Source organism: Kwoniella newhampshirensis, chromosome 7, assembly GCF_039105145.1.
Source record: "Kwoniella newhampshirensis strain CBS 13917 chromosome 7, whole genome shotgun sequence".
NCBI lineage: Eukaryota > Fungi > Basidiomycota > Tremellomycetes > Tremellales > Cryptococcaceae > Kwoniella > Kwoniella newhampshirensis.
This window is the reverse complement of record NC_089961.1, coordinates 125220-152669: the sequence shown is the minus strand read 5'-3', so window position 1 is coordinate 152669 and position 27450 is coordinate 125220. Positions and strand designations below refer to the sequence as shown.

At 51.2% G+C, this 27450-nt stretch overlaps 7 protein-coding genes across 7 annotated transcripts; 4 read left to right on the top strand and 3 right to left on the bottom strand.

Annotated features, from left to right (window-relative positions):
* Positions 1-27: 27 nt before the first annotated feature.
* IAR55_003775 (uncharacterized protein) lies at positions 28-3357 on the bottom strand (the record flags this gene model as incomplete). The annotated part of the gene is made up of 10 exons (XM_066946881.1): positions 28-270; positions 340-401; positions 511-636; positions 724-996; positions 1095-1761; positions 1826-2032; positions 2156-2399; positions 2558-2851; positions 3066-3131; positions 3218-3357. The coding sequence occupies 10 exons, from the start codon at positions 3355-3357 to the stop codon at positions 28-30; spliced, it is 2322 nt and encodes a 773-aa protein (XP_066802260.1).
* A 352-nt stretch (positions 3358-3709) lies between these two features.
* Positions 3710-7924, bottom strand: IAR55_003774 (uncharacterized protein; the record flags this gene model as incomplete). The annotated part of the gene is made up of 6 exons (XM_066946880.1): positions 3710-3785; positions 3857-3991; positions 4109-4303; positions 4460-4808; positions 4957-6767; positions 6846-7924. 6 exons carry the CDS (start codon positions 7922-7924, stop codon positions 3710-3712), a joined length of 3645 nt encoding a protein of 1214 aa, XP_066802259.1.
* A 1103-nt stretch (positions 7925-9027) lies between these two features.
* Positions 9028-14902, top strand: IAR55_003773 (uncharacterized protein; the record flags this gene model as incomplete). Its single annotated transcript, XM_066946879.1, has 12 exons — positions 9028-9570; positions 9640-10285; positions 10362-10521; positions 10606-11827; positions 11888-12031; positions 12092-12655; positions 12746-12919; positions 12978-13341; positions 13404-13831; positions 13895-14114; positions 14190-14273; positions 14346-14902. The coding sequence occupies 12 exons, from the start codon at positions 9028-9030 to the stop codon at positions 14900-14902; spliced, it is 5106 nt and encodes a 1701-aa protein (XP_066802258.1).
* A 1587-nt stretch (positions 14903-16489) lies between these two features.
* IAR55_003772 (uncharacterized protein) lies at positions 16490-17965 on the top strand (the record flags this gene model as incomplete). The annotated part of the gene is made up of 6 exons (XM_066946878.1): positions 16490-16516; positions 16665-16781; positions 17005-17157; positions 17294-17446; positions 17554-17577; positions 17648-17965. 6 exons carry the CDS (start codon positions 16490-16492, stop codon positions 17963-17965), a joined length of 792 nt encoding a protein of 263 aa, XP_066802257.1.
* Positions 17966-18443: 478 nt separating this feature from the next.
* IAR55_003771 (uncharacterized protein) lies at positions 18444-20182 on the top strand (the record flags this gene model as incomplete). Its single annotated transcript, XM_066946877.1, has 4 exons — positions 18444-18575; positions 18745-18910; positions 19129-19329; positions 19440-20182. 4 exons carry the CDS (start codon positions 18444-18446, stop codon positions 20180-20182), a joined length of 1242 nt encoding a protein of 413 aa, XP_066802256.1.
* Positions 20183-20319: 137 nt separating this feature from the next.
* IAR55_003770 (uncharacterized protein) lies at positions 20320-25380 on the bottom strand (the record flags this gene model as incomplete). The annotated part of the gene is made up of 20 exons (XM_066946876.1): positions 20320-20402; positions 20468-20636; positions 20697-21164; positions 21222-21449; positions 21505-21635; positions 21686-21815; positions 21871-22056; positions 22116-22478; positions 22530-22597; positions 22648-22743; positions 22798-23423; positions 23482-23588; positions 23650-23754; positions 23808-23940; positions 23991-24136; positions 24191-24223; positions 24271-24366; positions 24428-24624; positions 24691-25043; positions 25157-25380. The coding sequence occupies 20 exons, from the start codon at positions 25378-25380 to the stop codon at positions 20320-20322; spliced, it is 3942 nt and encodes a 1313-aa protein (XP_066802255.1).
* Positions 25381-25647: 267 nt separating this feature from the next.
* On the top strand, positions 25648-27086 carry IAR55_003769 (pre-mRNA-splicing factor CWC2; the record flags this gene model as incomplete). The annotated part of the gene is made up of 7 exons (XM_066946875.1): positions 25648-25759; positions 25828-25879; positions 25939-26055; positions 26107-26147; positions 26223-26420; positions 26486-26606; positions 26669-27086. 7 exons carry the CDS (start codon positions 25648-25650, stop codon positions 27084-27086), a joined length of 1059 nt encoding a protein of 352 aa, XP_066802254.1.
* Positions 27087-27450: the final 364 nt, after the last annotated feature.

Genomic DNA, 27450 nt, shown 5'->3' with positions numbered 1-27450 from the left:
CTGAGGATGATTTTCGACTTCTTTACTTCATTGCGTGGCGCAGCCCCTGATACCGCCTTCATCACCAATCTCTCCTTCCCCATCGTCATCATCCGCCCCATCGACGCGCGTCACTATACCCCTACTCGCCAAGAACTGCAACAGCGTGGCTCTCTCGAATGCTCCCCCAGACGAAAATCTCGCAGAACGTGTGTTCCGCTCGATGATCGTTGATTGACGGTGAGTCTTGTTGAATGATAGAGTGGGTGGCTTCGAAGTAGAGGCGAACATCTGTGCGAAATGATAGGGTTAATGTCAACCGGGACTATCTCACCTGTACGAGATGACAATAATGCTCACCTTGACAGTGCTGTCTATACCGCTCACCGCGACTAGTGGTAACGTCGGATGTTGCTCCATGACTGCAAGCAAATCACAGTAAGCTAAGGGAATCATGACCAGAGAGGAACATGTTGTCCTCCCCTGTCCTTGATGGAGAGTCAGGGCGAAACAGTTTGCTCAGATACTGACCATTCACAACTGACCCATCACCTTCCCAAATACCTTCGAGTCTGCCAGTCTCTTTGTCCCAAACGAAAAAGTTTCCGTCATCGGAACCAGAACAGACTTTATCAGACCGCCTTCCCAGGAAATTACCTGCCAAAATCAAAGTGGTTCAGCCTTCGTCTGACCTGGGACGCAATGACCCTGGCAGCCTGTGAAATTGCTGTAGAGACCACCCACAATCTTTGACAGTCTCCACATTTCTAGCTCCCTTGAAACTTCTCCTCGGATAGATCGTTTCAACACCATCAAATGCTTTCGCCGGAACTCTACTGGCGTTAGTCCCGCTGCTAAACCCCAAGATATCCTCTGCGTCCTCTTCTTCTCCATCGTAATCGTCTTCGTCAACTTCTTCCTGTTCTTCGTCATCCAAATCCATTGCATCCATATCATCTTCGTCATGTTCGTCCAGTAGGTCCATGGCCATATCTTCGAGATCTGACATCGTGGCATCTGCTCACGAAATAATGCAATCTGTCAGATACAGCGCATGTTCCGGATTTGGACAAAGAGCTGATGGGACATCAAAAATCACCAGGAAGATCACTCACCCTCAACATCTTCATATCGTAATTCGCGGCGGTCATCCTCTTCCAAGTCTACATGATTTTCGCGCAAGAACTCGCTCGCCGAAACGATACGCGAAGGGCAATCGGGAGCAGCTACATCCACATCTATCACTTCATCGTCTTCAACTCCCAAAGCTGGGTTCCAACCCGATTCCTCTGGTTCATCCGGTATGAGACCCATATCTCTCACTATCTCTTCTGCTTGGCCAGGCTGCATTCGTCCACCGGGGCCGCCTGGTGACGATTCCGGCGGCGGAGCTTGATCCGTTCTTGGCCGACTACTGGGACCTTCCTCCAGAACAACAGGCAGGGTGGACCGGTCGGAAAGCCTTCTTTTCCCAAGTTGCAGAGCTGCGATATCCCTCGGATATCTTTCGGTGGTGTTGTCAGGAAGGTCTGCACGAGTGTCGCTTGCCTTCAATCTGCGCGCAGGCTTCAACGGAGTGACACCAAATGGTGGGACGAACTCATTTGGTGACGAGGGAATGACCATTTCTGGAGCTGGCGAAGGAGAGTGCCTCGCTCTTTCCCCTTCTCGATTAGGCGGCACTATGGTCGGTGAGGCAGATCGTGCTCGAGCAGAATCGGAAGGTGGCGAATCGTGAATCGAAAATATAGATGTTGAGTGCTTCGCAAAAGCCACTGCCACCTGTTTTATTCGCACCAACATTGTCAATGACTTGGTCAACGTTCAAGAAGACTTTGTAGCCCACCTCTTCGGCATGCTCCGGGCTCATCTTCACACAAGTGATATGTCGTTCCTCGCCAAAAAACGTATCTCCTCGGTTCGGCGCTATCTTCTCCCATTCTTCCTCAAGTAGCCCTAGCTTTCTAACGCAATGTACTTGGCCCGATGCCCGAGTATGCAGTCCCCAAGAGGGCGTTTGGCGTTGCAGCATTCGTCTGTCGCAGATATACGCCTATGATTTACATCAGCACTCCCATCGAAAAGTCATCGAGTCTTTCGGATCGCTTTCAGGCACAGATCCCGTCTACACATGTGGATGCTCTTGGTAGGAGTACGATGAGAATGGTCGACTCACACTATCTGTCCTCCCAGCCACCGCGAAGATATGCGGCGTGACGGTGCTCACGCTCAGACTGTACAGATCGACCCCTCTCGGAGCGTAGAACAGCGCTTCCGGACACTCGGATCGACATACATGCGGTCGACGCAAGTCATGTTGACGGACCGTACCGTCTTCGGAAACTGTGAGAAAGAGGAAGGGGGAGTTCTCGGTGGCTATTCGTTTCGTTCGGTCTGTATGACATCGGAGTATGCGGACGCTGTGGGGTTTGACAAGAAGTCAATTGAGTCATAATGGAAGGGTCAGCATTGAAGACGATGGACGATATAATAGGCTAGTCCAGAGCACGAGAGGATAAGCTAGATGATACAACCTGGAGCAAAGGTTATGTCAAGAACCACGGGAAAGGACACGTACCCATCCCCCCCATGTCCCCACAATTCTCCCCCAGCTCTCCCTCGTCTACTACCTCCTGTCCCGAACCCACCCAAACCCACATCTTCCCTTCCCAGCCTTTCCACCTCGAACACCCTCACTTCCTTATCACCGGCGCAAGACACGATCGTAGGTGTCGAAGCGTTTGGGAGAAATTTCGCAGAGAATATGTTGGCTCGATGGCCGGTAGAGATGGTTTCCATCAATTTGAGCGGGTGGGGCGATGATGACGAAGAAGAGGCAGAGGGTGATGGGTCAGGTTCCCAGATACATATTCTGTGGACGGGACGGTATCATTGTGTCAGCTCAGATGAGTTAGGGAGAACGGCTGATCAACAATGAAGGAGAGCAAGGCCTTCAAAGTAGCAGGTCAGGGAGGATGACTGATCCGTCCGTTGCGCACGAGTGTCCAGATGAGCAGTCAGGTTGGGAGACCAAGCTGAGGTCATTTGACGTCCAGCATGTGATAAAGAAGTAATAGTCTACTCACCGTCGATCATCCGAGCCTGAGAGTAACGTGCTCCCATCATCAGACCACGAAAGGGCATTAATGCAACTATCCTCGTAATCAAGCATCAGTACCACTTTGTGCTCTCTCAAAGCCCATGCGCACCAGACTCGGAAGGAAGAGGAGCTACTTACCCTGAGTGACCACCATCATCACCATCGCCGAGCACTTGGACTCTATCCAATTTGTCCCACATCCCTTCATCAGATCTTCTCAATCCCTCTCGATGAGGGGCGAAGGCCCTCGGCAGAGGGTGTAGGTTGTGTCGCCTCATTGGAAAGTTGATACTATCTCTCGCATTAACGGATTCCTCACTCTTGCTGTTCGCCTGATGTTCCTCCACCTTGATTGAAGTGTATGTCTGGGTTATGCAATGAGTCGGGTCGTTTGTAAAGGAGTAGCAGGCGGAATATCAAGATAGAATTGTGGTCACATCACTCGCTGGTCCGGGGCATCAAAGTGGAGGCAAAGTGGCAAAGAACGGATCGTGAAGTTGACAGGGCTACAGATGTCTTTTGATGACGAAGGAATGTGAAGTGGGATGACAGATACGGCGTATTGTGACATGGCTCGATCTTGTATAGACAGGCACGCATGAAGATCACACGATGATCCCCCTCAAACCCTCATTTCCCCTCCATTCTCCTTCGATGTCGATCCTGCTTCGCGCTCATCTCATGGTGTTCACCCATCCCAGCGAGTCTGACAAGCATTCGTCGTCAGCTACAGCCCCAATGGCTGGGGATTCGGATGACTGATTTTGGTCCACTCACTGGGTCGGTTTCTCCATCTTTGGCTCCTCGGATGTGAAATATTCGGTGTTCAGCGCAGCAGCGGCCGAGAGTCGTTTGGTTGGGTCGAAAAAGAGTAATCCCTCAGCGAGGTCTAAAGCAGATGGGGACAGCCGTCTGGATCACCAAACAACATAAGCTTGGTTTGATGAGAGCTTGCGGAAGCTGGGCACCCTTTGGCAGCATAGTACCGAGGGCTTGTTTCGTGGCACAGGTAGACTCGGGACCACTCACTTCGCAAAAGATCCCCTGAATTTCGATTCGACCTTCTCCTTCGGTTTCACTAAATCATACCATGGCAGTTCTTTGACCTCTGGCCATTCCTCTTCTCTCGGGGTTCCCATGATCGAGTAAATGACCTCGAGCTGATGTATCTCATCAGACCCTTGGAAGATGGGTTTAGAGGTGGATAACTCAAGCATGATACAGCTGATAGTATAATCTCTGATCAGCTTGTGATTGGAACGACGGGAACTATGATTGCTACCCGGCAAGGCGAATTCTGATAGCCGATCACAAACACATGCGTTGAAGCAAGGGGCTGAGACGGGTGAAGGCAGACAAAGCGAGGTACGCTCAACTCACCCTGCAGACCACATATCCACCTCTGGTCCGTAAACAGTTTCACCCAACAACAACTCTGGACTTCTATACCAGAGTGTGATCACCCGGTTCGTGTAGTCGTCCCTATGTCTCTTGGAATACATCCTGGCTAGTCCAAAGTCGGCGAGTTTCAGTTCGCCCGAAGAGTTGAGCAGAATATTCGACCCTTTCATATCCCGATGTAGGATGCCTCGATCGTGAAGGTAGGCTAAGCCAGAAAGCATTTGATAGTTTAAAGACTTGATATTCGCTGGTGACAATTGTAGTGTTGGGTGGGCTAGAAGTCCTGTGAGGTCGTGATCCATGTATTCGAGGACCATATATACAGAGCCTGTTGGAGGGTCAGCTCAATCACTTCTGGCAAGGAGACCTCATCGAGTGATCGCGCCGCACTGGGCACCGTCCGGAGAGAGCGAATTCGGACAAGGTGTCGAGAGCTGAAGGAGGGGTGACAAGGAACGGAGGAAAGCCGTACTCACCAGTGGAAACGACCATCTCCATCAATCTCACCACGTTCTCGTGCCTCAAAGCCTGTAGCAGCTTGATCTCCCTCATAGCCGTGACTGGGAACCCATCTCGTTCTCCTTCCATCCTGATCCTCTTCAGAGCGAACATCTTTCCATTCTCGTTGCTCCTCGCTTTATACACCTTTCCATAAGTGCCTTCGCCGACATGCGAAATCTTTTCATACATCTCGCCAGACGGATTGAAGGGCTGCGAGGGCGCGGGCGCAGAATTTTCGGCGGGGGAGGTCTCTGAGATCTCGGGTCGGGAACTGGATAGATTGTGAGTGGAAGGAGCAGAGGACAAAGAGGAAGCTGGGTTGACGATTTGCTGAGTCGTGATGGAGGAATTGATTTCGGAATATCGCGGTTGCGATCCGTGCGTCGCCGGCGGTAGATCCACCTCTTTTTTGACGTTTGGGGTCCATCGACTGGTCACTCCTAATGGTATGGGAATGAAGTTGGCCCCTCCTCCAAGCTTCGTGGGAGATCTCGATCGGCCCTTCTCGACACTCGACCTCTTGTTCGATGGGGATAAATCCACCCGTCCCCAGCCATCGTTACGCCTTACCGCTTGCCTATCTGCCTCTTCAAGATCTGCGTCGTCCACGCGATCCTGTGCTTCCTGCAAGCCGACAGACCTGGCTTGACTATGTAAAAGTCTCAATTCTTCCTGATCTTTCGTCACTTTTCGTCTCAATTCCAGCAAGCTTCCTATTTGATTGACTTCCATTGCCGACGGCTGTCTTCCGAAGTAATGAACCAAGAAAGCCGGAAGGGGGGGATTTGTTCCTTGCGCGAACCATTGGTCGAAGGCCGCCTGTATGTAAGGTGCGATCGTACTAAGGTGCTGGGAGTACAATTGCTCGCTTGCGGCAATACGGTCAAGATATACATCCGAACGATGTTGAGCCGACTGGGACACGACGGGAGGCTGATCTTCGGTGGAGACGGGAGTGATACTCTGTGATGCCGGCGAGAGGGACGCTTGATCTTCGAACAAACGCTGTACAGCAGACTTTTGAGGGGATATGGGCCGGAAACCGCCCTTCTTGGGACTAACATCTCTGAAGGCGATTTTTATTGGTCCTAGGCTGCCATTGACGGGCATTTGTATTTGAGGCGTACCATGAGTAGTCTGCGATGGTGGGAGGGGCGTCAATGACGTGGACATCGTTTGGGAGAAGGGAACAGGTTGGGACTGAGATGGACGTATGGGAGGTCGTACATCATATACCATCGGTGGAGGGCCCGTTGGGCCATGGCCATGTCCGTTGGTAGCCGAGCGACCTGCATTGGGTGTATCGGCATGGTAGCCATATGGCGCCTGGGGTGGGTCAGGATAATGGTTGCCATTTCGTTGACCTGTTTGTACAGGCTGATCGGTTCTCCATGATGATTGTGACGGCGGGCGTTGTTGCGGTGGCATTGGAGGGCGATCATTTCTCCATCCATTCGCAGGTCCAGACATGAAGATCTCAGCTTGAGGAGGGAGACCCTGTCTTCGACCGGTGTTGGGATATTGCGGAGATACAGCGCGTATACGAGGAGGAGATACGGGACTTCGTGGACGCTCTCGAGGTGGTGAAGAAGGCGGATCTCGCCTCCCCCATTGATTTTGGGTCTGCTCCGAATGACTGGAGGTGGAGGCCCGCCGCTCTGCAGCAGGAGAGGGAGAGCGACGGATCTCAATCGGGGAGTGATCACGGGTTCGCTTGGGGTCTGGTCCACGAGGCGAAGAAGGAGCCCGTTTGCGGTCGTTCGATACAGGAGAGCCTTGCCGTTGACTGTGAGATCGCTCATTGTTAAGTCATAATATTATGCAGCTAGCGACTGGAGAGCAGCATGGTGGCAAGGAGACTTACGATATATGGTCTCGGCTTGCACCGCCAATGCCATAGTCTGGGCTCTCTCTTCTTCTTCGTCCTCCACCACCCAGCCCGTAATCGGGACTTTGCCGTCTCGCTCTCACGCTGCTGACCGGAGACCGGGGAGCCGCCACTTCATCATCCTTCTCGTCGTCCCTTTGCTCTTTGTTTGAAGATGCCCCACCTGGCCGATAGGTATCACTCTTCCTGCTACTGGCGACCCCACCTCTCTTTCGATCATCAACTCTTCTCCAGTCCTCGTCTCTGCGATCCTTGTCTCTGGTGTCGTCGATTTTTGCCTTCCAAGCCGCCCAGCTTCGACCGTCATCTTCTGTTTTATCCTTCCCCTTCCTGGCTGGTGACTGTCTTCGTCCGCCGCCGCTTCTGTTTCCACGATCTCTACTTCTCCTACGGTCGTGGTCCCACCGTTGATGATCTTGATCGTCGTGACGGACCGTATCGTCGATCTTCCGATTCCAAGCAGCCCATGACCGTTCTTCCCCTCGTCCCTGGGTTCCTTTCTTACCGCCGCTTTGCACATGCACATGCCCATGCCCATGCCCATGACCTTGGCCGCCCTGTCGATTTCTGCCCCGGCTTGTGTCTCCGTCCTTCTCCCTGTCCCTCTCTCTATACCTGTTACCATCGCTATCCCGATCGCGATCCGCGTCACGATCTCGTCTACCATCCTTGTCCCTATCGTATCCTCTCGAAGATGCCGGTGACCCATCCCTTCTCGACACAGGCGATCTTGACCTCCTTTCTCCTCCCCAGCTATTCTGACTCGTCGTCGCTGCACCGGATGATCGATTTTGATCTACAGGTCCATTCCGTGGACCAAGATCATGATGGCTGGCCGTCCCTGCTGACTGTGTATGTGACGGACCAGAAGTCGAAGAACTCTGACCGGGTCTCCAAGATTCCCGCTTCACAGGCATCGCATTCGCGGATCCCTGTCCGTTTCCTGGTCCTTGTCGTAAGGAAGCAGAAGTTGCCGATGGTGGTTCATACGATGGCATAGGGGGAGATAAGGAGCGAGGCATCGTGTATGAATTGTGCGGCGTTCTGTCAGTCATCTGGTTGTAAAATGCTGGAGATAGGTCGAGTCAAGAATCGGCAGACTTTCTCGTGATGTATTATAATGATTACAGTGGTGAATCTAGTGACGGTACTAAACGGACCGAGATCTCAGCAAGCAATGATGACCAGAGTGCGGCAGGGCACAGTCACTCACCCTCATGGCAAGACATCAGTATGATACAGTGTCGGAATGCTTGACCAGTGGGAATGAGTGAAAGAGAGCGAGAGCACACAATCATACCAAACTTGGTCCTGGGCGTGACTGACCGTCTCTCACCAGCATCTCTCGCCAGGATTTGATCCCGCGTTTGGACAACAACGCTTTGGTGGAGGTACAGTATGTGGTCCGAAAACCCTTCACCGTATTACGCTGTTTTGTCCTCTTCTGTCATGAGTACATCCATATGGCGTCGACAGATGCCTCTTCAATGGCCCTAGCTACAGCCTTCTGGTATCTTGTTTAGCTGAGCCCTAATGAAGTCAATCGCATTGAGCGTGATTGAAGCCAGCACACGCCCAGACTGCTCTGAACGGAATCGGCCCCCGGACCATTGTCGAAGGGAGCAGCCTCGTTGTAGCCTTTTGCCATGACTGATGCACTGGATGCTTTGCCATCCACCAAGTCCGAGCTGCGACTGACTCTACTCGCTCAAACATCGGTCAGGCTCGACTCGCCCGCAGGGATGATCATGTATATATCCATCGCGAGGGTGTTAGTACGAAACTGTGGAATATCACGAAACGCCACAAAAATGGTAGATGGGCGGGGGCCAGCAAGGGTACGAGACACCCTGAACAACAAGCATCAACTCTCTCTCTCCCTCGCAGTAAACGCGATTTGATCAATCTCTTTCAGCTTGTCTCTTGTCTCTTTCGGTAGCAGCTCAACCACTCACACACTTCCGACCCAAGGGCAAGGGCTCACTCGCTCAGACGAGCATACATATATAATCACAGCTCGATGACTTTCTGATCCACGCCCAATCACTATATACTCGACCATCCTACAAAGATCTGAATCAAGACGTAGTGTATCGCGGTGTTTATTTCACCTCTCGCTCCGTTTGCTCTCCGCTTGGACACGAACGACTCTTTCGAAATGCCCCCTTCCGGTCCCCGTTCGCGTCCATCTCAACAGTCATCATCTTCTGCTCGTCCTACTGCTAATGTCAGAAACGAGGTCTTTGAGAACATCTTTGGTCGGCCAGCAGGAGGACATCACTTGGGTCCAAATCCGGGAGAACGACCGGCTCCGGGCTCTGGACATGCACTACCACCACCTTCTTCTTCTTCTTCTTCATCATCATCTTCACATTCACATGCCCCACTTCCTTCATCGGCTAATGGTGTAGGTTACGCGTATCCAGCTCCCGCTCATACGTCTCAACAAACCGCTGGAAACAAGTACGTCAATCCCGCGCAACCATCGTATCCTCCCGGAACAGGCTATCAGCCTCCTCCACCTAGACAAGCTTCACAACAATATCCACGGCAACATGTCTACCAATCACCTGCAGTACAATCACAGCAGTCGAGTCAAACGGATGCTTTGGGATATGGGAGGGGTTACGACAGTGTGAACGGTGGATATGGACGGTCGGTTAGCGGTGGATATACTGGAGGTAGCATCTATGGTGCCCAGGTACGTTCCGCTCATATACGACTTTCAACATCTTCTGGGATGTCTGACTGATCATTCACGCCATCACAGCTGGAAGCTCGCCCAGATCGTCGGGCATCCCTGGCGCCATCAACATATTCTGCAACCTCGTCAGCTTCCTTCTACTCCCCTAACCCTGACTCCGTCTCTCCACCGCCACCTCGAACCGCTCGTCTACCTAGCAACCCCTATCCTGCACCACATCCCAACAGAGTCCCAAGTGGTCCCAACCCAGCTCCCCGCGCTCAGCCCGCATCGAGTCTGACAGCTGCACAAGCTTATCAAGCCTCACAAGCATACGGCAATGGCTCATCGTCCCCTGCCTCAATTGTCTTCCCTCACAGAGCAGCGGCGTCTCCTGCTCCACCTGTCCCTATGCCTGACCCGTCGGCTTCCGTCACATCTTTTGCCTCAACAGCCTCATCTGAATCCAGACTTCCTGCTTCTGGATCTGTAACATCCTTTCACAAGCCAACTTCTCGATCCCCTCCTCCTCAGGGCCTCGCCGTTTCGACTATAGAAGAGCAGAATCGTTTCGGAGCTTCTACACCGGACTATATTGGATCGATGGGCAAACTGTCCTTCGAGACCTCACCTGTAAAGGGACTCTTGGAAGATTTGCCGGACATACAAGGGAGAGGCGAAATGAGCAGTACGAGTTTGGATAGCGGTTGGTCACAATCGAGAGATAGTCCTGGTGAGTGCGGTGGCCGTTCCTCCTGTTGCTGGTGGTGGCGAATCAAGGCCGGTAGACTAACGCATGCGTCGTACAGCAAATACGGCTCCCCAGCCAACACATAATCCGTCCAGCTTAGACAATCGATTCGGCTCTGTGTCAAGTACAATCGCACCGTCCATGCATCGAAGAATGGCCTCGGACTCGTCCGTTGCGAGTAGCGGATACACAACAACAGCTCGAAGCAACTACATGGCGTGAGTAAATGCAGATTGTTCATTCGCACGTGTCAGTGAGCTCCAGGGTCAAATGTAGCTGATTTGGGACTTATAATCGTGAAGGCCTTTGTCACAAATAGATGCCTCCCCGGCGCAATCTGGAGGAGGCCAGGACTCTTACGGGACACCTACTACACCAACGGGTTCTGACGGGGGCTTTGCATTCCACGCACAGCGGAGACTGTCAGGGCGGAAATCGGTAGACTCGACGGCATCAGCCCCTCTCTTCAGCTCAATCATTGAAACACCTCTTCCTCCTGGAGCAGCTCCTTCGACGAATGCCTTTGACGCGCGTGCGACTTCGTTTTCAGGCTCTTCGACATCACGCAAAGAAGTGATCCATGCCATCCGTTCAGGCTCCGTGGGACACGGAACTCAACGGAGATCTGGCGCACCCCCTACCTCCTACACATTTCCCACCCCTCTAACATCTCAACGATCACTGTCCGGAACACTGAATCGAAGTTCATCAAGTGCCCGTGCGGCAATCCTGCAATCGATGCCGCATGTCTACCCAGCTCTCCTCTCAAAAGTTGCGGAGGCGTTCAAACACTTGCTCACTCTGTCTGAATTGATCAAGGACGGGATCACGTACAAAGACGCGTTCGATGGCCGCACGGCGGTCGGAATAATCGCAGACATCATCAAAACCCCGGACCGTAATCTAGCCCTTTTGCTTGGTCGAGCGCTTGATGCGCAAAAATTCTTCCACGACGTGACCTATGACCACCGGCTGCGGGACAACCCGCACGAGATATATCAGTTCAAGGAGAGACTTGCCACTCCATTCGTTGGCGCAGCAGATGGAGCAGCGGATAGTCCGATGTTCGAACATGCGGGTCTGGGACGAACTTCTTCGGTCAGCAGTAATAACTACCGAGCGGCACCAATCCGGCCTACGGCCCAGACTTATGTGTCAGATTCAGGCTCATTGCAAACGTCAGACAGTCATCTGTCATTCTCACCTTCTTCAACCAATCCGACTCCTGCAACCTCAACGACCAATCTGACATCACCGCACATGAGCCACAAAGCTCAGTGGGATGGTCCCGCCGCGACGAACGTGGCTTCTGGTTCCGTCGATGCAAGTGCGGAGTCGGAAGACGACTTGCCAGTGGGAGTCTTTACGCTTCTGACAGATTGTTATTCGCCAACTTGCTCAAGAGACTCCTTATGTTACTCGATCAACTGCCCAAGAAGGCTAGAGCAGATGAAGCGACTGAACATGAAACCTGAACCTGGTCTAACAAGGAAGTTGAGCAACGAAAGTATGTTGGATGTCAAGGTGAGTTAAAGCGAAACTGTTACTGAGGAGGAAACAAGGAGCTTACGACCTCTCCCTCAGGAAACCGGAACGTTATGGATACATTCCGTGTCGCAAGAAATTCTGGACAGCGTAGATGATCAGGAGAAAAAGAGACAAGAAGCTATCAACGAAGTTATCTACACGGAGCGCGATTTCGTCAGAGATCTGGAGTATTTGCGAGACGTGAGTGCGACGTCGATATCGCACCAGGCCGCGCTGACTTGTCCCTTGTCTTCCGTCCAGTCATGGGTCAAGCCTCTGCGAACGCAAGACATTGTCGCTGTGACCCGTCGAGAAGACTTCGTGCGCCAAGTCTTCTGGAACGTACACGATGTCCTTAACGTAAATCATCCATTAGCGGAACGACTTACTAAGCGTCAGAAAAAAGAACCGGTAGTCAGCGCTATCGGTGATCTTTTCCTCGAGCGAGTTCCATTGTTCGAACCATTCGTGACATATGGTGCCCATCAGCTGTTCGGAAAATACGAATTCGAAAAAGAAAAGGGCGCCAATCCAGCGTTTCAGAAATTCGTAGATGAAACGGAGAGAAAGCCAGAATCTAGAAAACTGGAATTGAATGGTTATCTTACGAAACCGACCACACGATTAGGACGATATCCTCTACTGCTCGAAGCGGTGTTGAAATACACGCCGGACGACCATCCTGATAAGAAGGCGCTTCCCGAGGCGATCAAGATGATTCGAGGATTTTTGACCAAAGTCAATATTGAGAGTGGAAGGAGCGAGAACATCTTCGAGCTGGCACAGATCGAACAGCAACTGGTTTTCAGACCAAATGAGACCATTGTGAGTTTTGCGAATGCACTTGAGAGTGACGAAAAATCAGAGAAGTCGAGCGACTGATATGCTGACAATGGGTCGTTCTTCGTCTTCAAGGATCTTCGACTGAGAGATAAGAGTCGAGAGCTCGTACACAAGGGACCGTTGAAACGAAGAGGCGGGAATCGTGAGGAGATCGCGGACCTGCTGGGATTCCTGTTCGACCACGCGTTCTTGCTTGTCAAGCCGAAATGGGTGCAGAAGAACGAGCAATATAAGGTTTATCGTCGGGTGAGTAGACACGATCAGTGCTACCATTGCTGTTCAATTGACGATCATCCTTGCGCAGCCAATTCCCCTCGAGCTCCTTGTCCTTGTTGCTCCGGACGATTCCTACAACTCTGGCAAGCTTTCCGTAGGTCGAGGCAAACTCATTCCACGTCAATCTGGGAGCGGTAAATCATCGACTGGCGTTCAAGTTCCACCGAAGCCAGAATCCAAGCATGGATTTTCTTTGACAGTCGTCCACCTAGGAAAGAAGGGATACTCGATGCAGCTTTGGGTGGATACTTACGTTAGTCGGAAAAAGTGGTTGGAGAGCATCGATAAGCAGCAGAACATATTGAGGGAGAGGAGTTGTGTGTTCGTCAGTGAGAGTATCACGGAAGGGACATTCGGCGGTTTGAGAAAAGTCAACTGCATCAGTCCTTACGGTGAGCCCCTCGTTAGCCTTTTGAATAGCGTGGGTAAAGCTGATGAGGATTCCCGTATATAGATCAAGGTTATCGTATGATTTACGGCGCGGACGATGGAGTATATTTCTCCAACCTTCGAGATGAAAAGCTTCGCGAACCAGTCAAAGTTATCAACCTCCTTGACGTGACACAAGTTGACGTTATCGAAGAGTTTCAACTGCTCGTCGTCCTGCACGAGCGCTGCGTTACCACATTCCCCCTGGAGTGCCTAGATCCCAATGACCCGAATGCCGCTCTGAAAAGAGGCAAGCGGATCAGCTCTCATACGACATTCATCAAGTCCGGAATTTGTCTGGGAAAGACGATCATCGCCATCGTGAAGAGTAGTACATTGAGCAGTACGATCAAAGTGATGGAACCGGTGGATATGGCGCAAAGGAATAAGAAGAATCAGGGAGGTTTTATGAAAAGACTGAACGGGAGGGATGACACTCTCAAACTGTTCAAGGTGAGCAGAATCGCATGCTTGCGCAAGACTCAACGTTGATGTGACGTCCTCGATGTGATGTAGGAATTCTACATTCCGACAGAATCAAGCTCCCTGCACTTTCTCAAGACCAGATTATGCGTCGGCTGTACGAAGGGCTTTGAGATCGTGGATCTGGAAACCCTCGATATGCAAGGTCTTCTAGACCCATCGGATGCTTCGCTCGACTTCGTTCTCAAGAGGGACAATGTCAGGCCGATCGCCATCTACAGGATCCAGGAGGACTTCTTGCTGTGTTACGATGGTGAGCGACATCATGTGCCGTACCGCATGGCTCGGCGTGACTTTTGCATGTTTGCTGATCTCGATCTCTTCCTAGAATTCGCCTTTTATGTGAATAAGAATGGTTGGAGATCCAGACCCAAGTGGGCTATCGTCTGGGAGGGCGTGCCGACGGCCTTTGGTGAGTGTCGGATGTCGCCATAGGTGTAGCGCTCAAGGAAAGGTGGTGCTGACCGTCTCACCTCTTTGACAGCCCTTCAGTACCCCTACGTAGTCGCCTTCGAACCTACCTTCATCGAAGTGCATCACGTTGAGACCGGTCATCTGGTTCAAATCATCCCCGGATCGAACATACAGTGTCTCTTCGCCGATACCCCGCCATCACGGGTCAATGCTCCTGCGCCTCCACCTAATCGTCAGCTCATGTACCCACCTTCGGGTGGTGGGCCGCCGTACGGTCGAACCCCACCTACCCCTGGCGTGGGTATTCCAGGCTATCAGCCGGGTTATCCTTCTTATCCCCAGAGTAGCGGATACTTCCCACCACCAAATCAAGCTCCTTTGCCTGCATTACCAGGAGCGGCAGGTAGAGTTCGTCCACCGCCACCACCAGCTGGTCAACCGATGGGCTATGGCATGCCACCTCCTGCGCCGATGGCAGCGAGGTTCGCGAGACAGCAAGTCATTTTCACGAGCGACGACGGACATGTTCAGTTCCTGAAGTTCCCTCCGCCTCAAGGGCCACCGCATGTTTCAGGCCAAGGGCAAGCGGGTAGGCCCATGCAGCATGCTCCCAGACCTTCTCACTGAGTGGGCCATGGTGGAGCTGTACGTGAACTTGAGCAACTGCCTCATCCCTCGAGACTGACTTCGAACACAACTCTCTTCTTATCTGAGTGCCTGTGATTGTCTGTTTTGATCTGTTCTCACACACGCACGCACATACATATATAATGGTGTCGAACTGTCTCATGGGCACACGTATAGTAGCCATTTTGTAGCATTACGATACACGATCGACGACACATGCATGGTATGGGATTGTATAAGGTATATACAGTGGTGCGTTGGGTACGACGTGCCGAATCATGTACGATGTGGTATGTTTGACATTTTAGGATAGTAATTGATCTCGCCATTTGAGCTTCCGACTCCAAGGCTCGACTTGAGTGTACAAGTAGTAACGAGTCGTTCTTTGTTTCCCATCGAGTCCGACTGATTGATCGAAAATGCGAACAAGCTTTTGTCCAAAGACAACTGAAGCGCACCATCGTCGACCAGAGATGCAAAAGACCGTTCGACCGGTCCGTCTTGCTTTTATTCCCTTCCTTTTTTCCCTCGGTTTTTGTTTGTCACTCCCCCTTCAGGTCAAAACAAATTGATGCTCCGTCTTCTCTGACCTATCAGTTGGGCTCCTTCGCCCGATATCGTCAGACCCGTGAGGTTCAACGATGGTGTCATTTGTTTGATGGTCTTGTTGAAGTGCGAGAGATGGGATTGGATCTTGTCCTATATGATACGGGGGGAAGTCATGGGACAGGATCAAGACAGGGTCAAGACAGGATCAAATAGGATAGGATTGGGTGAATTAGGATAGGATAAGGTAGAATTAGAGCGGGGAACAGCGATTGAAATCAGTTGGGAGGAGCTCGGGACAAGATCGTGACACACTCACGAGGTCATATTCGAATCGTATTCTCTCCAGATCCGATCTCATGAAATCTAGAGTCTCACGACGAGTCTGTGGATCGGGCAAAGCTGGGCGAGACGAGACAGGACCCGACGAAGATCAGCTCATCTCAAGTGCAGGCCAGTCATCGCCATTGCTTGTTAGAGGAAGTTAAGATCGAAACGATATCGACGAGAAGGTGCACTTACGACGCGTCGCTCTGACAGCTTTTCGATAGGCCTGAAGGAGTTCGGCTCGGAGTATAAACTGTGAGCGAGAGGGATAGCGAGGTGAGCTACGCGTCTGAGCGCATAACGAAGGTGCTGCGAGGAAGGCCATGATAGAGAGACGAGGGAAGCAAGGTTTTGTTGCTTCTTATCTAAAGAACGGGTTCTGAACCTGTTGTATCAGAGGGGAGACGTACATGTTGCAATGTCGGTCCCTTTGGTGGTATCTTCATGGTTGTCTTCTCTTGTCCTTCTATCTAAATCAAAGCAGTAGTACTGGAACGATGAATACCTCGGAAACACGCAAATACTGATCGAGCGAGTGATTCTCCTCGAAATGTGGAGGTCGATACGGAGCTCATTTGTTGTCTTCCATTCGCCCAACCATCCGGACGCATCCAGTTTGTGCTTCTTGTCAAACATCTGACATCGTTGAATCAGGTCTGCATCCGATCAGTACAACAAACAGAGCGACCGACTCTCGAAAGAGTCTGGACGAGGATGGACGCTGTCAATCACATTGAACTGGTAAGTCCTCCTCCCATTCTTTGCTGCCGCTGCCTTTCTCCAGGTCGTCTTTTCATCTCTCTCTGCTCAACTCGACGCATTGATGATGACTTTCCATCGAACCTGAATCCAGAACCGCTCTGACATCTTGCCCTGAAACCTTACATAGACCATACATCCATCTCAGGTCAGACCGATACTGCGAGCGATACTGTACGCCATCTTCTTCCACAGGACGCTGGACGCGACAGAGCCCGAGACGCTGGAACTGCTAGACTCACATATCGTATGTCTGGCCGACCGACCCTGGTTGCTCTTTCTGTCCTCGCTTGATCCCTCGCTCCGGCACAGTCCTTCCTTCCCGTCATCCAGATTCTGTGATGGTGCATCGATCCCTGTGTTTATCTAGGTCAAAGGAGGGCTTTGTACCGATCTCGCCTTGCGATAGTGATATGGTTTTCCATTAGAGTCACTGACAAGGTATCTTCCTCTCCCGCTTGACCTGACAGGCATGCGCTCCGAACCCTGCTGTCGAACGGGAAGTCAGTGCCAAGATCGAAGAGTTTGCGCGTGAATATCTCGAGTCGGGATCTGAGCGGGGTGAATTGGCGGTGGTCTTTCTACAGAAGAAACCCAAGAAAGGATGGTTTGCTATAACAGAGGTACGTGCCGACTTCCTCTGCTCAAGATAGGGCCAAAACGAGTCTCTTGCGAGTCTGTTCCAGACGCAGCTCTGTACGGCCACAGAAGGGATTGCGTGTGTCCAAGTGTGCAAGCTAACAAGCGGTTGGTCCACAGGAACTCGTGCCGTGGGAAGAACATCTCATCACACTCAGTTTTGCACGGACGAATCGATCGTCGTCTATGAATCCACTCTCTGCAGCTCTGTTGCAGCTGTTGACATTCTGCGTGGAGAAGAAGGGGAATGTACCGCCCCTCGTCGGGTCATCAGTGAGTCACCCTCATGTCCTACATCGACCTCCATCATGATCATCGCAATCTGTACCACAACCTCTTGTTCGCCGTCGTTCCAGTTATTGATCCAAGAACGTACGTAGGAACAAAATAACCTGTCTCATCAAGTGAGCAAACGTCACATATTTGCTGTTTCTTGAGCCCAATACTAAACCTCCTTGTCCACCTTGTGCGCAGATGATAATCGCCCCGCCTCCACCGTCTGAACTGTTCGCCCCTTCATCACCACCACTTCATCCGACTCGACTGACCTCGCCACCTCCCGCTCCATCCACGACCAGTGCCATCGCAACAGCCCGAGATCTCGCCTTACCGATACCCGCGACGCCCGACGTGTCTCTGCCTGGCAGCGTGAAACGAGCCTCGTCGCCTGCTAGTGCTACGCTGGGATATCTGGAACAAGCCAAAGGCGGGTTGAGAGCTGTCGGTGCGGGTGTCGGGTGGGGAGGGAGAGCTATGGGTGCGGCGTTTGGTAGAGGTGGGGGAGGGTATTAGCGACTTAGCTTGTTGTCGCCGAGATGAGAAGGAGAGGTGTGTATCATAGGTTGTAATCTCATGTCAAGCTGCATCTGTCTCTTCCATGAATCGTTGCTGTGTATCTGATCTGATCTGATCTGATCTGATCTGATCTGATCTGATCTGATCTGATTACAGACTGAATTACTAATACCCGATAGAAATCACTTCTCAGTCTGATCGGACCCTTATCAGACCAGAACCCTGAACACTCGTTCGCATTAGCGGGTCCCGGGAACAAACGACCGGGAAGATCGCCGGTCACGATTAGTTGCGGCTTCCCAAATCTTGTCTGTCCAAGCACATCGATCTAGCTCTCCCTCACGCTCACTCCGAGTCTCTGCCTCACTCGCGAACTATCCCCTCCTTCCACTCCAACCTGTCGGTCCTCAGAAGCCTCCCGCGCTTTCTGCCGAAAGGCGCCGACCATCTCTCCTATTCTTCATCCGCTTCCACCATGTCGAGCTCGACCTACTTATCTCCGTATCACCCTTCTCAGCCTGAACCGGATATCCCGCCTTTTGTGCTATCTACAGTACCGGATGAGGAGATCGATAAGCCACGAGGCAAGGAGGAGATCTTACCCACAGTGAGTACACTGCTCGCGTCTCATTTCTCCATACTTGGATCCACCTCCCTGGACCATCGTCTCGTCAGCTTCGACTTCCGAACCATTGGTGGAGATCTCCTACTTTTCCCCACTCATCCATTCAGTAATGATGGAACGATCTTGCTGATCGGTCTGGATGTATCTCTAGACAGTCCGATCTCCTGGCGAAAGACGAGTCGTCTTCCCACCTCTCGTCTTCGGCGCATCGACATTCGGATACGGTATTTATGCAGATAACGAAAATGTCAGATCTTCGATGCCTCTGAGAGTGGTCCGCTTAGCTATGAGATGTGGTATGAATGCGTTCGATACTTGTGAGTGTGGGCTGGTCAGGCCAGGCCAGGTCGAGTCAAGTCAAGTCAAAATTTCCTCGCACGCTATCATACTTCGAAGTCGTCACCCTCGACAGCCCTCTTGTGGAGTTGAGAGATGTACTGCCTCCTGTGTCTTGTAACCGGAGTTACACATGATCATTCGCAATGGTAAAAGGACCTGCCGCTGACCAGAGATCTGACAACTTCTCGTGTCTCAGCACCATGGTACCACCCCTCGGAGATCGTGCTCGGTAATGCCCTTTCTGCGCTCAAATACCAACGACACGAATACACCTTGATCACCAAAGTCGGGAAATACGGTCCTAGTTCTCGCGATCACACGTATGCTGCGGACGCGGTGAGAGCCAGTGTGGACAGGAGCTTGAAGAGACTCAAGACGGATTACTTGGATATTGTTTGTGAGTTAAGAGCAAAATTGCGTTTCTCGTCTCCTCTTCGGTGGCGACAGTGACTGGGCTATACTGGTTCCGCCTCTTTGGGTGCAAAGTATGTTGACGACATCTGTCAGATCTTCACGATGTCGAATATATCCTTCCTCCGCCATCGTTCTCTGGCAATCCCGTCCTTTCCATCCCTTCCATCCTCTCCCAACCTCTCACTCCTACACCGGAAGAGTCATCCGTCCTAGAAGGAATCACGACCCTCCGTTCACTGCAGGACGAAAACAAGATCCTCCTCTGTGGTATCGCCGGTTATCCCTTACCCATCCTCTTACGCTTATCCCTCCTCGTCCTGCACATCACAGGTAAACCGTTGGACGTCGTTCAGACATTCGCTCATCAAACGATCCAGAACGATTCTCTCTCTGCAGGCTATCTGTCCGCCTTCACTCAACATGCCAAAGTCGGTCAGGTAGTCAGTGCCGCTCCCTTAGCTATGGGGATTTTGACCAAGGGTGGAGGACCAGAATGGCATCCAGGAAGAGCGTATCCAGAACTATGGCAGGCCACAAGACAAGCTTCGACTCTGTGCGAAGAGAAGGGTACGAGTCTGGTGGATGTTGCGTTGAGATTCGGATATAGACCACTGTTCCAGGAGGATGGAAAGAGAGTCCCGATCGTGGTCGGTTGTACGGATCTGGATCAGGTTCACAGCAACCTACAAAGGTGGAGTGAGGCGAACGATCCATTATCCGAAGATGACAACGACAAGAAGAAGGCCCAGGAAGCACAAATCAGGAAAATTTTTGAGCAGAAGGGTGTAGAAAGATGGAGTTGGGCTTGTCCAAGCGATCGACAGAGAACTGGTTGAGATTCTGAAAAATGACAAAATGCATTGGGCGCAACCGTGTGGTATGGATGCTCGTCCTAGACTTGATTGCCTTGCTATGGAAACGAAAGGGTACTTGAAGCGGGGAAATTCTGTGATTGTTGTCTTGCTATGCTGGATTATAGATACTGTGATAAGGCAAAGTTAGCCTTATACATAGCATACATCGCTCGTGAGCTTACCAAACTGGCGGCAAAAACGACTGCAAGAGGGCGGTACCAGATACGTCAGTGTTACATTCGATATTCTCAATGTCTTGCTACTCACTATCTCTCTTGATCAATGCTTGAGCCTCTTCCATTTTCTGGAACAGATCGGCGTCTCCAATCACTCTCGCTGCGTCCCGGACTTCTCGACAGGTCTCGTCCAGCCTCGTGATGACACGGACGATAGTACCTTCGGGCACATCTGTCAGATCTGTGATCTCATTGAATGGCTACAATCATTATAGTTGCGTTAGTCAAGACCGTGCCATGATGACCGCTATTTTTCTCACCATCCCTCCCGCCCATTCGTAGACGACTTCAACCAAACCAGGCTTGTATTTCGTCAGGAACTCGTCATATCCTACCGAGCATCTGTCCTGTTCTCTTTCGACTCCATCTGCGATCCTGTAGATCACGTCCAATCCTTGCTGTAATTTCGGTTGGATGGTGGGTTGCGAGTCTGTTTTCTCAACGAAGACGAAGATGGACAACAACGCCACAACCTCTTGAGGGGTGTAGTCCGCCAAGATGTTCTCAAGGATCAATTCCGTCAAGATGAGTTCGGGTGCAGAGTTGATCTCACATGCCACTCTACCTTTTAGAAGCACGGTAGAATTCTCGTCGATGAACGAAAGTCGCTTGAGCACTTCAACTCTCGACTCGTAGTCGGGGAGCAACTCGAGATTCTGGTCGGAAAGGGCCAGTTTCAATTGGGTGAGACTCGCTTCGACCTGCTTGATCTCGTGGAGTGTAGCGTACTGTGAATGCTAAGATCGTCAGCAGATGACTTTGGATTCCGGGAGTGTAAATCTGACGTGGTCGGAAAAGTCCGCGCAAAGCTGACAGCCAAGCTTTGCAAGTCGATCGACGAGTAAAGCTCTTTGTCTGATCGATTCCTGGAAATCGATAGCTCGGAGTCGCGACCAGTCCACCTCAGGAAGCTCCGACAGTGTCGACAATTCTTCGTGCAAAACCGCCAAATCATGCAACGTTTTCTCGATGGACTCTTTGGCCTTCTTGTCGACTATGCCCGTATGGTCGGCCTACATCAATGATCAATACGATGTCGTCTGCCTCGCTTCACGAGCAGCTAATCACCTTCAAGATACGGTTTACGACAAAGGATACGCTGTTTGTGTCGACTGTCGCTAATTCCCAAGTGGGGTTCGGGAAAGACCCCTTGGGGAGGACTGGTGGCCATCGTGGCGGAACGTCGGCAAGCTTGACGTCTACGTCATGGTTCAACATGTGGACGACGCGGATTTGAGATTACACTCACCCTCTTTCTTCGACTTTTGCCCGGGAGTGACTAAGGCCAGCACTCTCCAAGCTTTGGCATCAGATTTGCCCCCGTCTACGACAAGATTGGGAGCGCTACGCAACACCACAGCGAGATTTCCTGAATAATGCTGAAATGGTCTCCATTAGCTATGATGGATGCGTAGCGAAAACATGAAATCTCACCCCATTTCGGAGGATCACGACACGGCCTGGGACGTAGATCTTGCTTGCTTGTGGTGCCCAAGCAGCACGTTTGATCAGACTGGTATTGACACGAACAGCTTCCATTGAAAGGTCATAGAAAGCATCAATGTCGGTATTACAGATGTCACAAGCAACTTTCGGCAGGCGAGCAAGGACTTTCTCGGTCTGAGACGGCATAAGACACCGTCAGCTGATGGTGGTCCTCACGAGCAGGAATTACTCACATGAGCAATCTGCCGTTGCTGTTCTGGAGCCATTTTCTGTGTGGCATTCTCGGAGAAACTTCGCTTGATCATCTCCTCTACCCTCAATGCCTCAACACGAAGTAAGTTTAAAATCATGTTGTAGGTCAATCTGAATTGCGACGAAAGTCGATTAGGGGTACCCAACATCATTTCGGTTAATTCGATTTGGGAAGGTAGCTCCTCGCCACTGAGAATGATAACGGTACCCGTGGTATCAAGACCTCTACGACCAGCTCGTCCTGCCATTTGAGTATACTCGCCTGGGAGGAGATTTCGGAATGATGTCCCATCGTGTTTACGAATACCGGAGAAGACGACACATTTCGCGGGCATGTTGACACCCTAGGTGCATTATACTCAGCAGGAAACCAGGGCGATAGAAAAAACACCTACCATGGCAAAGGTCTCGGTCGCGAAAAGTACCTTGACCAGTCCTCTGGAGAACAATATCTCTACCACCTCTGTAAGATCGATCAGTACCTTTCTGATGTGAACAACACGTTCCACTCACCTTTGACTAAAGGAAGGAGACCTCCATGATGCACTCCAATTCCTCTACTCAAAAGATCTCGCATTCTCAAGATCTGAGGCAAGGTCTTGTCCGAGCCTGCAACACATGTCAATGAGTCTGCGAGTGGTGAAGGAGTGCCATGTAGCTCACCCTTGAGTCTCGTCAAAGCACGTTCCCAAGTGATGTGCACTTCACTCTTCTCCTTGGCATCGCAGAGGTCCATGCTGCCCAAAGTCTGCGCGTATTCTTCACACCGTTTTTTACTGAAAACAAAGTTGACAACAGGTAAAAGCGAGTTTTTCTTCAGATAGTTGATGAGATGATTCCAGACATTCTGATCCAATTGGAAACTTGGTCTCCCGCCGAATCCCCCCCTACCACCTCCGAACCCGCCGCCTCGTCCTCCACGGCCACCGCCTCCTCGGGCTGCGACTGGCGCAGGAGATGGAGCACCGTTCCCTCCTGCTCGATTGGCATGAGTCCGTCCGGCACCAGGTTTTGTGAAAGGTGCATTCTTCCCCGTCGGAAGATCTTTTGCTTTCACTGGAGCACCACCACGGCCTCCGGTTCGGACCAACGGAGGTAATCCAGCCGCCTCTCTCTCCTTCTCCTGTTTCCGACGTGTTGCGTCCTGTGCAGACTTGTAACCCTCGCCGATGAAGTGCGACTTGGAGTCGACGATCTTGTGAAGCTCTCGTCCCGCCCATAGGAAATGTTCCAGAGGGACTGGTCGCATGGGTGTTGAAATGACGTAGATATCCTTCTTTTTGGTCCGTCTACCAGTCCTTGTCAGCTTTCGACTGAAGAAATAAAGAAGGTATCCCTTCCACTTACCCGACCCAATCAGCAAATTCTTTCGTATTAGGAACCGTTGCAGAAAGCAGGATGATATTGACGTGTTCCGGAAGCATGATGATGACTTCTTCCCATACGACCCCTCGCTACAAACTCGTTCGTCAGTTGGGTCTCTTCACAGTGGCAACACAGAGAGGAGAAACTGACCTCGGCGTCGTTGACATAATGCACCTCGTCGAAAATAACAAACTCGACATCTCGAATCAGATCGGCGCCCTTGTACAACATACTTCTTAAAATCTCCGTGGTCATCTGAATCACACAGTCAGCTGCTGCGTGACGCACTTCAGGGGTATGTGACGTACGATCAAACAACTACCTTCCGCGTTGATTTGAACATCTCCAGTCAAGATACCAACGGTAGAAGGGTCGAAAGAAGTCTTGAAATCTCTGAACTTTTGATTCGACAGAGCTTTGATCGGGGAAGTGTAGATTGCCCTGGAGAAACGGTAAGCTCGGTACACCTTCAGCGATCAAGCGTTACTCGCCTGGTCATGTGTTTTGCTGCCAGAGCTATCGCATATTCTGCGACTACCGTCTTTCCCGCCGAGGTGTGTGCTGCCACAAAAACGCTATCTCCCATCTCTAATCTGTACACAGCTTCTTTCTGGAAATTGTCGAGCTCGAAAGGATACTGTTATCACTGTCAGTGACAGCATAAGTCTGCCTTCGCATGCGTGGAACTCACTGTCCTGGCCATGTCAGGCACAAGCTCAGAGAACTACAGCTACAGTCAGCTTATGATAGGTTGTGGAAGGGTGCACTCACGTTGACAAGCTTTTGATTGACGTCCACGACATGCGCCCACTCTTTCTTGGACGTAGCCTTGAATTGCCGTCTTGAAGGAGGTGGGGCAGGCAGTCGCTGAAACAGCACTGTCAGGACCTGTCCACCAGTGCATACAAGTCATGTAAGTGCAACTCACCCCGATGGGCAGAAGATCGTCCACGTTCTTTCCAGAAGACCCGGCTTCGCCATTCTCTCTGCTTGCTTCAGCTTCCACGTCCTCGTCACCGAGCCTGGAGACTGCTAGCTGAGGGGAGAATTCGGCATCTCGCCTTCTTCGTTTGGCCTTAGCTGTGATAGATTGTTGACCCAGCATCTCCGCAAGGAATTCGTCCGCTGATATCGCAAAAGCCCTTCAGTAGTGTCGTATTGTGTTACTAGGCAGGCAATGAATGGACTCACCTCCTTCGAGCTTGACGCCTCGTTTGAGCCCAGGAGCACGGGTCTTCCAACCGATTTCTTCATCGTCTTCAGCTTCCTCTTCTTCCTCTGCATCTTCCGCCTTGGCAGCAGTATCGAGTCCTCCAGGCGTAAAGGGAGCATAAGATCCTTTTCCTCTCACGAAGTTTTGCAGTGATCCCGGAGCTCGAGTCGTGGAGGAAGAGAGGTTCGGATGAGCAGGAGGTTTGGGAGCTAGGGCTTCCCGCCAATGTGTGAAGGTGCCGTCGATGCCTCGGAACGCGGGGGTGACCGTGTGTGTCTGATGGAGAGGTGAGAGTGTCAGAGGCGGTAGTGGTAATTCAACTTTCGGTTGTCTGTGAAAGATACTTGATCAGCGACTCTCGCCTCGCGATCGAGTTCGGACTTTGTACTTGGTGATCTGGTAATGATCGGTGAAGAGAATGTGGTATACGAGAACAACACATACATTTGCCATCTCCATAAGTCAGACTTATCGAAACTCTTGACCGGTGCGAGTAACTCCTTCTCTAATGCTTCTAGAGCCTTTTCTTTGGTCATCGGTTCTGCCAGACCCAACGAGGACGCAAGATCGACAGAGGGGATTGCGTCTGCCGCGTTCGGGTGAGCAGCTGTGTTGAGCAGCTCAAGGAAGACTTCATCTTCTAGAGACCGATCGTGATGAGTCATCATGTCGCTGTTGCTGATCGTTGAAGCTTCAAGACAGACTCGTGCAAAGAGACAAGGTTAGCTAGGGAGGAGGGTGAATAGTGATGATCGAAAGAACAGACAGATCAACCTCCATCCTCGTTGTCCTCGTTTCAAGCGATGAGTTACGTAATACCGTTTGCCACCATCTACTGTAAGTCAGCACCGGTTCATCTAAACCAAACCACCTCTTGCAACTTCATTTCACCAAAACATCAGTCATCTGCTCTTTCAGCAGCCCAACCAGTCAACATGTCAGAGACAACGGTCACAGCGCCAAAAAGGAAACTGAGACCCGCCAGGAAGCAGGTTGCACCTGATGAGATCGACAAGAGCGAGAGTGTGCAAGCAGGGAAGGAGTACAGTGGGTTTGACCTTTCTCTTCCACTATCCTCCCATTTCAACGTGACAGACGCTGACCTGATACCGTAGATATATGGTACAACAAGTGGGCTGGTGGAGATAAGGAAGATGCGTTGGCAAAGTGCGTAGCTATCGTGGACCGCACATTTGCATCGAGCTGATAGCTATTCCGATAACTAGCAAAACACTCTCACAATCACGCTGTATCATCGCTCGAGATGCTGGATATACAAGAGCAGATGCCACTGGAAACAAATACTGTTGTCTGTTCTTCGCAAGGGGATGCTGTCCATACGGGTGAGCATTCGCGCTTCGATTTCAGTCACAAAGCTTATCCGTTCATCCTAGTCACGAGTGCAACTATCTCCATCGACTACCTTTACCAAATCGTGAGTATCCTGTCCTCCATCTACCTTGGTCAAGGTGTACTGATATGACAACGCTAACGTGTCTGATACTCGCAGATACCGTACCGGACAACTCACGAGACTGTTTTGGAAGAGAAAAGCATTCAGATTACCGAGACGACATGGGAGGTGTAGGATCGTTCAACCGAGTGAACAGAACGTTATACATCGGTAAGATAGCAGAAAGTCCAGACAAGAATCAGGCGAAAGAGACTCTTCTGAGACACTTTGGAGAATGGGGCAAAATTGTCAAATGTGAGTCAACAGCTTCCAGAGGTCATGTCTCCTTAGAATGATAAACAGGCTGATGCCTGTCGCAGGGAATATTCTGTATCAAAGAGGAGTTGCTTTTGTCACATACGAGTCGGAGCATAATGCTAGTTTTGCGAAGGAGGCGATGGCGAATCAGAGTATGGACGGTGATGAGATCCTTAATGTCAGGTAAGTCATAGGTCCTCCGCACGCAGGAAGTTGTCCAGGACAAGCTAAATTTGCTATGACAGATGGGCGACCGAGGACCCGAACCCTGGGGAGATCGTTGCGGAGCAAAAGCGTATCGAAGAAGTCGGGCAGAAAGCTATCTCAGGGATGCTGGACGAGAATCTGGTGGAAGCGGCCCAAACGATCCGCGCATTGGAAGATGGAGATGAACAGGATTTCTACCCTATTGAACCGGACAAGCCGGAATCGGAACAGGAAGAAGAGGATATTCGACCGATGAAGAAGGCGAAGAACTCAGAAAGCGGGAATGGAAATGGGTTTTTCGATGCGGACGCTCTGGACAACCTCAAATTCTACGCGGAGATGGCGAAGAAACAGGCAGAGGAAGAGAGAGAAAGGGTAAGGGAGAGGAAGTTACCACCAAAACCGGCTATGGCGTCTCTTTTAGGTGGGTATGGTAGTGGTGAAGAGAGCGATTAGATGTCTCATTGTATATGAAGCACATAGTGACATGAGCAACATCGCTTACCAAAGGAAAAAGAGATTTTGGAGGCCATGAGATTGTACAAGGGGAACCAAAAGAATCGAGCGCATGCGCACACCCCTCTGATTTGGATTGTACCAGTAAATGAGACAGGTGGAAATGATGTGAACGACAACGCTAACGATTCCAGACCATTTTGTCGCATCACCAGCAGAATAATAGGTGTCACAACTTGCCTTATGGCTTCGTTTTGAAAGCTGAATCCTTTCGGTCACTGAGCTAGACAGCCGCCAAAGGCTCAGATCTGATCAACTACGAAAAAATCCCGACCCCCAGGTAAGGTTCTATGAAGCTTCTATG